We start from the raw sequence: 12409 nt of genomic DNA, 5'->3' as shown, positions 1-12409 counted from the left end.
AAACTTGACCTTTGTATGACAATATTTGGATTGATGGAGAAAATTAAACTCCTCAAATCCAGCAAAGTCTGTAGGCAGACAAACTCAAGTCTGAGATGTTATGTTTCAAAAGCCAAAATGAGCTTCATCAAACATTTAGTGTAGTTTAGCAAAAGGAATAATTTCTTTAAATGTGGAATGAGGCTCATAAAACCAAATTAAGATAGGGACAAATACAATTCTGACATTTACAAAAATTTGTTTAAGCAGCACGCTGGCAAGTCTTCTGTATAGTATTATAAACACAACGGTCTTTCTCATTGACTACTTTTGATGAGTATAAGCGACCTAGGCTTTATGCCATAATTCCCTCCCCTCCCCGTTTTTTCAGTGTGAATAAAGTGTTTTTCATAGAGGATGAAACTTATAACAGCATGCAATGTATGCAGTGACAGCAAACGTTTAAAGGTTTGTTCAAAAGATAAGAATCAGTGAGAGCCAACTATTTCCCATAATATTAAGGCTATTATCATCATATGGTTTCCGCTTGTACCACATTGCTTATTTTTGTTAATATTTTTTAACCATTATTGATAGATAGCCCACTACATGCTGGTAATAATAATTCATCATAATATTGTTTCCTCATGTTGTCATTTTGCAGTGTGAACGCGCAAACATAGTTAGGGTCAGTACCATAGACTGTAGCTAGCTAGGTAAGTACATACATATTAGCTACACCATCAATACAGACGAAGCTTTGACACATGATTTTGGACCACTAGCTAGCTACACTGTAATCAGATTACTGTAAATGTTCTTCCCACAGTGCGTGAAGTAAGGCAGTGACGTGCCATCATTGGCCACCTGATGCCATGACGACTCGACTCCATACAACTCTGTCTGCAGTTGTAGCTAGATAGCATGTTGCTAGCCTTGCCTGTGGAGCCAGCGCAGTAGACATCCCTGTACTTCAGCCTGGACTGTCCAGATGTAGAACTACCTGGCCGTCTATCATCTCAATCCTCCTCCGGCACACGACTATAGCGTTAAATCCGGAGGACGGTAAGAGCTGTAAACCAGAAGCTAACGTTAACACGTTATTAGCCGTTAGCCGTGGGTCAAAAGTGAGCTATATTATCCAAGCAGCTCCTTTGTAAACTAACGTTAGCATGTTACCAACCAAACTTATCTAAACTTACTAACGTTAGCTAGTAGCTAGCTAGCTAGTCAATAACATACCGGCAGAGTGAGTTAATGTGTCCCAGAATGCTATTGATGAAACGTTAAGCATGTACAATTTGCTGTTAGTGTTATTTAAATTCGGTTGGTAACATTAACATTAGGGTAGGTGGTTTAGCAGCTTCATAATTAATTAAGGACATTGTATGGGGAATTTGGGACACTAAACTGCACGTATACCAAATCTGAATTAGGTGCTTGTTGTCCCTACTGTAACGTTAGCCTAATCATGGTTAATTACACATAAGTGTTTGGTCCCATAAACTAGTCAGTTAGTTACTTGTAATTGGTAATTACTCCAGAACTAGCTAACATTATAGCTGCAATTATTGAACATTTATGTGTCCCTTAAATTGCATCACTCTGCTCTGAGTTTTTAGTCTTATTGTACATCATGCTTGACACAAGCCATGGACAGCTGTTTTCTTAAAGTTATTTTCATCATTCAATTCATAGGCATTGACAATATTTAATATTTTAAACTACACAGCTATGTAAGATGCTACAGATACAAGTAAACTGAAGCTGTGGTTGTATAACTCAAAATTACTTCTGATTTCTGACAGCTTGCATTAGAGTTATTCCAGTTTTTCTATAATAAGGCAAAGGCAATAGCTGTTACATTGTTAAAAGAGATGGAATAACTCTTATGCATGCTGTCACAAAAAAGTCAGTGAATTCATAAAGGAAAAACATATCACCCCTAATATGGGTAAGTACTGCACTTCAACTGTCTCTTTCAATAATGGCCCTCAGTAACATAAGTTACCCAACAACAGTAGACCACTCAGATCTACCAACGCACTTTCCAGGGGAGGGGTACCTAGGTCAATATTATATTAGTATTAAACTGTAGCCCGAGGATGCTTGATTATATCAATAATATGTCAATATAATAATTATTTAAGAGTGGAAATATGTGTGTAAAAACATACCTTACATATTGGCCATCAGCAAAGAAGTAATTTAAAGTCAATCACAATGTAGAACAAGTCACCTGAAATGGAACACGGGGGATCATATCGTTAGAGGCAGCATGATGACTGATTTTGATATTTTGTACTGTCTTTGTCAGATGCAGACAATGAGTTAATGTACATTTCAGCATCTGCTTTGGACACAGACTCTTCAAACGGACCAGAGGGCTTGGCCTAAAGCTGTCGTGGTGTGCAGCCTCTTTGCTCTCTGTGTCTCTCCGGCTGTTGAGTAGCATGACTTGGTTTACATTTCCTGGTGACAACCTGCTGTGCAGATGTCTTGGCATCTCCATCACTGCCTGGTTGACTCTTCTGTTTGTCTTCATAATTGTGCCTGCTGTACTTGGAGTCTCTTTTGGTATCCGCAGACTCTACATGAGGACACTTCTCAAGATTTTTGAGGTGAGCTTGGTCTTTGTGATGCACAATATTATTCACATCTATCTATAAATTGCAGGAACGTCTTTCTGTCTGTGTGTGTGGGTGTTAAGTGCATATCTCTTGAACCGTTAGTCCGATGGATTTTAAACTTGACAGGTGTCTTGACGTGTACGGGCACAAGTAAGTGCAGTGCCAATTTTTACATTGAATGGATTAGAAACGCATGGGGTATCGTTAAATATATAGGTAAAAGAAGCACACATTGGCTTTTGCCGCTCTAGCCGCTGGCCACTCCCCCTCTCACATTGAGGACCAGAGACAGAAAGCAGTGGAGCTTTGGCAGCTAAAATGTGACATACACCTCAGACCCACCAAAATGTGCAAAGTTGCACTACTTTGGACTGTCTTTGACTTTGAATAAACAAACGACAATTCCCGAATTTAAGGACGTATCAGAATCCCACACATGCAAGGCACAACCACACAACAAGTGCAGACAGAGCGTGATCCCACTTATAGGCAGGCTATTTATCTTATAAAGTGAGACGTATCTGTATATATGTGTGTCCATGTTTGGGGGGGAAGGTAACCTGCACATCAGCAGACACCACATGCAGAATGCTTTACTACAGCGGGGGGACTCTTTTCCTGCTATTGTATTAAATTGCTGTGAGCTGGCAGAACATAACGTAGCCTAATCTTGGAGATTATTCCTTCACATAGCGGTGCAATGCGGGAAAATCTACATAAGGCAGATACATCAGTTTTCATCAGACTCACTCTGGGTCGGGTTAATTAAGTCGCCAAAATAACTCTGCGAATCAAATCCACTACTTCCCTGTTAACCGTCAAGCCACTAAACCTGTATGGAATTGAACACCTGTGCTGAAATGTTAAATTCGTTAACGATCCGACACAAGACAACACACTCTCTCTCTCTCTCTCTCTCTCTCTCTCTCTCTCTCTCTCTCTCTCTCTCTCTCTCTCTCTCTCTCTCTCTCTCTCTGCGCACACACACACACGGTCCGGTTCTGGTGGTTGATGAACGCAGATATGTGCTGATTAGCGCTCATAACGGGGCCGGGTGGGTAGCGCATGTCTGATTACTGTCTTGATATTTTGTGATTAGCCTAAATTTTGAATCTGCAGCGTTCTCTGTCAGGTAAATACAGTAGTACAATGTCTTCCTCTGATGTAGAAGTAGCCTACACTGTAGCCTAAGTCAGTAGTAGGCTATACAGTGGAGTTGCATATTAAGTGGTTTGGGGTCCTTCTGTAAGTCATTTTAGGGTAAAATTTGTTTTTGATGAATTCTACAAGCAGCAATACCACAGGCCAAGCAAACGCCCGTTCCAAATGGGCACTGCACTAGTTATACAAAATCAAAGTCCTTTGTATTGAAATGTTGTTGAACCAGGGGTTTGGTGAACTGAAAAGGTTGGTGTATGTATTTATTGTACAACATTTTGGAACAAATATTCTATCTCTAAACTGATTAGAATCCTTTGAGATACAACATTAGTAGATTTTTGCACATAAATAATTATGGCAGTGGGTAATCTCAAAAACAAAAACAAAAAAATAAATTCCCCCCTGTGTTCTACCAGCTCAGGGGGACTGATAGAGGCACAGGCCATGTTGCTGCCTCCCTTTTCTCAGGCACTTGGGTTTTGGGACAGACCCCAGGGAGGAACAAGCTTTTAGCCATGGAACTGCCATCTGAGGTGGTGAAGATACTGCAGGGAGCTTAGACCCCTGGGATGAAGTTTATCTAGTGACATAGTTGGATGATTTTTGAGATGTGGTACAGAGAAGCTAAGGCAGTTCTCCTCACAAGCTCAGCCCCTGTGGTCCTTCAGTTTCTGTAGGAGAACTCCCCTTATACACTCAGGATAATGACAATGGGCTGAAATATGTGCCACCAGAAACTGAATTTGAATAATTTATGAATATTTGAATTTGAATTGCTAAACTTGAATAATTGCATTGAAAAACTGACTTTGAATCACATCATTTGAAATGGTATTGTTTAATTTGAATCATTGCAAAATTCAACTCTCTATATATCTTCACATTCAGTTCTCGCAATTCAAATTCAGTTCTCAAAATTCAGATTCAAGTTACTGTGACAGACCGGTCAAGGCGAGGAAAGCACTTCTTCCTCGTTTCATGGCAGGAACTATGCTCTAAAACGTAGGTGCTGATTGGCCGAAGAGGAGTCCTGTGTATCTGCGCCACTGAACTCTATCTATCGATCTGCGCTCGACTGCTCTTCCTTCATCCTTCAATTACCTGGATGTCTGTCATAGTAACTTGAAATTGAATTTTGAGAACTGAATTTGAATTGCGAGAACTGAATGTGAAGATATATAGAGAGTTGAATTTTCAGTGAGGATCACATTTTCTTGGACTTCAGTTCCAAACGAATAAATTCAATTTCAAATTATACTATTCAGATTCAGTTTTTCAATGTAATGATTCAAGTTTAGCAATTCAAATTCAAATATAAATGATTCAAATTCAGTTTCTGGTGGCACATATTTCAGCCCATAAATGACAGTCACGATTAAAGATGAACAATTAGGGACATACCTATTGTCTGAGCAGGATTGCAAACTGCTTTACCAATTTCCTGAATGATGCAGCACTGTTGAAGGCAGCTGTTATAAGGTGCTTGTCCTACTGTTGGATTTGGTTCTCTGGATAAGGCCCTGTTTGAGCCCCTGGAGCTGGTCTATCTGAATTAGCTGTCAATCAAGAAGACCGTCTTTCTTTTGGCTTCTGCCAGGAGGGTGAGATGAGCTGCAGGCTCTTTTGACACAATGCAGGTTCATGATGGAAAGATTCTCTCTGCTTTGTCCAATCAGGTGTCTGACATTGAGCCTAGCAAAAAGCAGACTTACTATACAGTAGTTTGGGTTTAACCCAGAGAGCTTAAAGATAGTTTTTTGTAGATGTTTTACAACAGACCAATATACGCTGGTATTCCTCTGCCTTTATGTATGGTCAAATATTACCTGTGACATGGCAGCATCATGGCAATTGTGGCACACTGCCATTCTACTGAGGTACTTGGTATTATTGCTATTTAATCTGTACCATCCAAATAGTTCTACTATCTTAATTTAGGTCTGGGCACCTCCTTTAGGGAATAGATGTGTGGTGTTCCTGGATGGAACAGGAAGCTTTGTGTCTGGCAGGCTGGCTTTCGTGGCCTATCTGCACTGCCAAATCAGCCCATGCAAGGCTGGTAAGCCTTCGGTAGTGTCAATCATCTTGGCTTCATGCAGCAGGCCTGGGAGTACTTGTTGGCGTAGGAGTGTGTGTATGTAGTGTACTTTACAATTTACTCATGTAAATTTACTTTACTTTACATGAGCTATAGCCCTGCTGGAATGCACATTGGTGTTTTATTTAGAGTACACATCAGGCAATCTGATTTATTCATTCTTCAGTAAATCAGACCGATTTAAAACCGAAACTGGACCAGAATAGTGTTGAATGTTTCTGCAATTTCTCTGCATGGTTTTCTCAGCTGCAAGCTTCTCAGGAAAATATGTTCTCTGTTGCTAAGCTGTCTCTAGGGGTCATGTTGCTTAATTTCATCACTCTGATCATATCACATCCTATGCTGCTTATATCCTCTTTGGATCTCTAACCTTGAATGCAATTTGGAGGTCTGCAGTGTTTATTACTGGTCATCCACCTTCCTACAGTAGCTGCTAGTCAGCAGCGGTATATCGAATTAAGTCTTCAGTTCCCACTCTTACCCTGATTTTCCATTGGGCACGTCTGTGCTGCGTTCCAGCTGCCTTCCGGTTTTCTTCCGTCCTTCGCCACACACCATACCACACAGGGAGCGCCTCAGAAGCGGAGTGTCTTGCCTGCCAGACTTGCAGATTATATTGTCTCTACAAGTACCTTACAGAACAATCACATGTTTATTAAGTATAGTTATTAGTAGTATAGTTATTTTCGTATCTTTAGCGGAGCAGAGTGCCGCTTCACGCATGCTTCTGGGACACGCCGTGGCGCAGCTGGTGGAATATTAGCATTGACTTGAATGGCTGTTATTGCTCACCGGGGCTGCGGCGCAACCGGAACGCAGTGCAGGCGCGCCCAGTGGATAATAGGAGTAACTTTGCAGTATGTCAAACATTACAGCAAAGAAATAAAATGTAGGCTAATAATAATTTTTGTTATCTGAATGATTTCTTTTCTAAATTAGTGGGCAACCTCACGGATGGAGATGGGAGCAAAGGAAAAGAATCAGCAACTCCATAAACCATATAGCAATGGTAAATAAGTAATATTTCAATATTTCTCAGTCGTGAATGTTTTAATGTACCTGTATTATTTTGCCCCTTAACTGAAACGCATGTCTTTCTTGTTGTTGTTCCCATTGTAGGAATCATAGCCAAAGAATCACCATCGTCCTTGCAGCAGGAGCTCCAGGAGCTCCGAGGTTCTGCCAGCTGTCTGCGCTCAGAGCCGGAGTTTGAGATGGCTGACATCTTCTACTTCTGCCGGAGAGGTGTGGAGAGCATCTTGGACGATGAGGTGACCAAGCGCTTTTCGGCCCAGGAACTGGAGAGCTGGAACTTACTGACTCGAAGCAACTACAACTTCCGTCATATCAGTCTGAGACTCACTGTCCTGTGGGGCCTGGGAGTCCTCATCCGCTACGGCATCCTGCTGCCTCTAAGGTCAGAGCAGCACACAGGCAGGTTATGTGTTTGAGGCAGTAAGATTCATCTCATCGTACAGGTTCAGTCTTGAGTCAAATATAATTTCTATTTTTCTGCAGGGTTACTCTGGCCATCACTGGCATTAGTCTGCTTGTAGTCCTGACTACTTTCGTGGGCTTTTTACCAAATAGAGAGTAAGTATCCCCCAATTCTCATAACAGTTCAGGCATGCATGTGAAGTCAGGTCCCTATTAAGAAAAATCAAAAGCAGTATGACTTGACTCTGTTGTGGCATTATGCTGCATGTCTTCAGGTTAAGGTTCTACCTGAGTGAGAAGGTTCATCTGATGTGTTTCCGCATCTGTGTGAGAGCTCTTACAGCAATCATCACCTATTATAACAGGTACAACATATATTCAGGAACAATAGCAGCTTTCTAAGAGACATTTTATTTGACTTAATTCATTCTAATTATCAGAACAGTAATATTGACAAGTTAACAGCTTTTTGTAAATGTCTCCATTTCAAAGAACATAATGGCAAGCATTGAAGTGTGTATGGTGTACAGTTGCCTCTCACAAAGTCGTATGTCTGTGTCAAAAACACTCGTTTAATTTCAGAGAGAACAAACCAAAGAATGGCGGTATCTGTGTGTCCAATCACACAACACCCATTGATGTCATCATCTTGGCCAATGATGGCTGCTACTCTATGGTAGACAAGTTTGTGTGTGTCTCTGTATTCTGTGAGTGGTTATGGATTATGGTTATTCGGTCTTCATAAGAATGAATGATTATTTTTTATGATAAACAATTTTTATTTTTATTTTAACACAAAACAAAACATACAATTTGCAACATGAATGAACCCCCCCTAACCCCTCGTCATTACCACCCACCCAGACAAAAATCAAGAGAAGATGACGCAGTAACCAAGAATGAATGATTATTTTTTTTAAATTAGAGACATGTAGAGATATTGTTTTGAGCTGAAAATGGGTCTAATGCGTCTTTCAGGTTGGCCAGGTACATGGAGGGTTGATGGGAATGATGCAGCGAGCCATGGTCAAATCCTCTCCTCACATCTGGTTCGAAAGATCAGAAGTCAAAGACAGACACCTAGTGGCCAAAAGGTAACAATGCATCTTCTCAGCATTGGCTTTGCTCTAATGTCCAGGTGCATTATGGTCAGTACCGCTGATGTGCAACCACGTATCATCACCTCAGTGTGTATTGAATTATAATACACAATACATTTTGTTCACCCCTGTATATGAGCGTCAACTAACTTGGTGCACATGGGTTAAAGTCAAGTTTTAAAATGTATTGAAATATGAAGTTGTGGTTAAAACATTTGATTGTGGCTTAGACACATTTGTTATATTGTGACTTAAACATGAGGTACAACACAAATAATACACACATAATAGGAATGTGTTTTAGTCATGGGCAAAGGTCTCCTGACAAATAAGACATTGGTCAGTCAAATGGCAGTGCTGTGAGTATATTACATCAAACAGTCCGATATCTTGGTATTCTGTTCATTTTTTAATCCTTGCTCTAAACATGCATTTCAATAAACCCCACAGTATGTATGTATGTATGTATGTATGTATGTATGTATGTATGTATGTTATTTTTGCGTTAATTTTTTAATATTTAACTCGTTAAAAAAAATTTACGAAATTAACGCAGCTGTGTTTGTTTACTTCATGTGGCGGCTGAGAAACGTAATATGTCTCCATAACAGCAGGCGGCGCTACTCTGTATTGTTGCCCAAGTAATGAAAACCGGCAGCTGATTGGACGAACGCGTCACATGGGTTTGTTTTCTCCGGATATTAGGCTCGTTCGAGATGAACTGCGCCTCGCCTGTAAAGTAGACGAGAGCAGGCGGCAGCACCCGGGGGCGGTGACAAAAGTCCACTCTCAAGTCGGACAGTTTTCCAGCTGATTCCAGCAGCCTTCAGGCTGAACAGGAAGTGACAGAAACACTGGTGGTCCGATTCCGATTTAATAAAATTTCATCAGACCCATATATCAGCTCCTACACAGTCTCCATTTGATTTTATTATGACAGAGTAGCTGTCAAAATTCAGATTTAGTCTCTCTGACTTCTAAACATAACTATAAGCCTCACTACATGTGTTCTGTACAGAATAAGCTTTTAAATCAGACAAATTGCAGTTAAAATCCCTCCAATTCAAAATCAATAAAAAAGTTTACATAAAACGTCATCATGTTAAGTCGATTCTGAACCAATCAGCTGTTCGATCAGCTGAGAGGCCGGCGTTTCCCAGCATGCAGTGGGTCCACCTGCGTCCGCCTGGCTCTTGCAGTTGGTGAAAAGCAACTGCGCTACCTGCGCCTCAGAACTGCGGCCGCCTTGGTCTCGTGAGATTATCGTTGCCTACGTGTGCATGACGTCAGAGCAAGTCGGGATCAAGTCTATGGATCAAGTCGGACACAAATCTAACCGGCATGCATTGGGCGGCGATCGCCGGTGATCGATTCTGCGCAGATCTGGCTCATCTCGAACGAGCCTATTGAGAGCCAGACTGTCATGGCGGCCGTTCAGAATACGATCTCATATTGTACTAAGATAGTTCACTGAAACATGTTTCTGAAAACATTTTAAGCGAGAAATAGGCCGTGCAGTTGCTGAATCTGTCTTCATTTCAGCTCAACACAGGTCAGTTTAGAAGATTTTCGTCAGATTTTGAGACTAGTCACCTCACTCCGCTCGCCATTTCCGGGTGAGTCCCGACTGCCCTGCCGCCGACTGAACATAGGCTCGTTGGAGATGAACTGAACTCTCGGCTCGTTGGAGATGAACTGCGCCTCGCCTTTAAAGTAGACAAGAGCAGGCGACAGCAGCCGGGGACGGTGACAAAAATCTGCTCTCAAGTCAGACAGTTTCTAGCCGTTTCCAGCAGCCTTCAGCAGGACTAAATAAGCCAAATTGTTGCTGTTGTTGTTCTGAAAGATATTAAACATTCTGAACTTAGCAGAACCTTTCCTTGTTTGTTTTTTTCTTCATATTTGCAAAGTTAAATGATTTAGCATTTAAATATCCATTGTTACAAGCTTCAGTCTCAATTTAAAAAGCGATTAATCGCGATTAATTACAGCAAATTGTGCAATTAATTAGTTAATTTTTTTTAATCGATTGACAGCCCATATATATATATATATATATATATATATATATATATATATATATATATATATATATATATATATATATATATATATATATATATATATATATATTATATTCAGTGTATATATATACAGTATATATATTGATCACTTATGCTTTTTAATTTCAGACTAAGCGATCATGTTGCTGACAAAACCAAACAGCCCATCCTGATCTTCCCTGAGGGTGTGTATGATGATATAATTCTTATAAACACACGTGTAGAGCCCATGACATTTGGTGTGTAGTGTCGATAAGAGCGTCACACTGTGTCTTCTACAGGTACTTGCATCAACAACACATCAGTGATGATGTTCAAAAAGGGCAGCTTTGAAATTGCCTGCACAGTCTATCCAGTTGCCATTAAGGTAGGAACTTGTTTTCTGCTTATTTTGCTCTTACTTACGCTTGATATGACTTTATGTCCATCTTGCAGTATGATCCACGGTTTGGGGATGCTTTCTGGAACAGCAGTAAGTTTGGCTTGGTGAATTATCTTCTGAGGATGATGAGCAGCTGGGCCATTGTCTGCAGCGTTTGGTACCTGCCGCCCATGAACAGAGAGGTGAAACTCTATGTCACAACCTTGCAACAAAATATGGCATATAATTAAAATCAGTGATAGAACTTTCTGATCATCTATTGTGTATTCTATCTACTGGAGTACTTTTTCCACCTTTGCTTGCCTGTTCTTTTTTATTGTCCCGGTGAAGGAAGGGGAGGATGCGATGCAGTTTGCCAACAGAGTGAAAGCAGCCATAGCTGTTCAAGGAGGATTAGTGGATCTCATTTGGTGAGTCATTATTAGCCAAGTTTCTATCCAAATGTAGCGTACATTTTTTATGAATTATTTAATCTGCAGAAGATTATGTAAATGTACAGGTATGTGCGTTTCCATCCACTACTGTTTGAATATTAGGAGTTGGTTCATCAAGATCAGTTTAGCTAATTTTCCCATCAGATGCCATTATACCATTGCAGAAGAAGAGGGTGCAACAAGATGACCTACAGTAATAAGGAGAATGCCAGTCAAACCTCAAATGGTGGGGAAAATGTAGAAAGAAAGTCTCAGAAGATAGATCAATAACATTAGAAAGTAAGGTTTCCAATGGCATGAAACACAGATGCAGATTCACAAAACACATTGTTATTGGCTTTTAGCTTTGATAGAAACTGCAGAATTACACCCTGAAGGTAATTCATGGGGTCAATCGAAGTTGTTCCCTTTAGTTGTTTGTAGTAAGTGTTTGAAGTAGCTAATGACACTGTGTTGAGTCTGTGTGTGATTCTCTTTTCCTTTCTCACCCATGTGCTCTCAGGGATGGAGGGCTGAAACGAGCAAAAGTGAAAGACGCTTTTAAAGAAGAGCAGCAGAAACTTTACAGTAAAGTTCTTGTAGGGGAGCAAAGTGACACCACGCATTTAGAGGATGAAAATCAAGAGGAGGATGAAAATCCAGAGGAGGATGAAAATACAGAGGATGAAAGCAATCAAGATTCAACAAAAGGACAATGAGGACACAGTGAATGTATGATGTTATAAATACAGACTCTTACATCTCATACAGTGACATCTTGCATAATGGTAATTTGGGAATTATCAGAAGTAGAAAGTTATATAGATTATTACTGTAACTGTCCTTTTTCCTAGACTCTTGAGTGAAGAAAAGTATTTAATTGTTTAGATTTTTATGTTATCGGTGTAATATATATAAATATATATATATTTATTTACATAGTTTGTATGATGTGAAATTAGGAGAAAGATAACAGTACAGAAGCTAAACCACTGAAAGACATAAAGAAATGCTAATAGGTCTTTGTTAACTAATTGTTCATAGATCAAAGTCCTGTAGTGACATGAATTTTCCTGCCATGTGTGCTTGTCATATATCTGATTAAAACACATTATCTTCTAAAAACACTGACCTCTTTGTAAAGAA

The 12409-nt window shown here is 40.1% G+C and overlaps 1 protein-coding gene across 5 annotated transcripts; it reads left to right on the top strand.

Moving 5' to 3' along the window:
* Positions 1–592: 592 nt before the first annotated feature.
* On the top strand, positions 593–12390 carry gpat4 (glycerol-3-phosphate acyltransferase 4). 5 transcript variants are annotated; one of them, XM_028601677.1, is made up of 14 exons: positions 593–695; positions 809–1044; positions 2345–2600; positions 6808–6877; positions 6988–7285; positions 7387–7461; positions 7581–7670; positions 7888–7981; positions 8284–8399; positions 10598–10653; positions 10750–10835; positions 10904–11032; positions 11181–11260; positions 11787–12390. In XM_028601677.1, the coding sequence occupies exons 3-14, from the start codon at positions 2433–2435 to the stop codon at positions 11980–11982; spliced, it is 1458 nt and encodes a 485-aa protein (XP_028457478.1). In that variant the 5' UTR covers positions 593–695; positions 809–1044; positions 2345–2432; the 3' UTR covers positions 11983–12390. The 5 variants fall into 5 exon arrangements, with proteins under 5 accessions (XP_028457478.1, XP_028457475.1, XP_028457477.1 ...); XM_028601674.1 differs by having other exon boundaries at positions 2327–2600; XM_028601676.1 differs by having other exon boundaries at positions 2297–2600.
* Positions 12391–12409: the final 19 nt, after the last annotated feature.

This window comes from Perca flavescens, chromosome 16 (assembly GCF_004354835.1).
Source record: "Perca flavescens isolate YP-PL-M2 chromosome 16, PFLA_1.0, whole genome shotgun sequence".
NCBI classification, from domain to species: Eukaryota; Metazoa; Chordata; class Actinopteri; order Perciformes; family Percidae; genus Perca; species Perca flavescens.
Note: the sequence above shows the minus strand (reverse complement) of the source record. Positions and strands in the feature narration are given on the sequence as shown.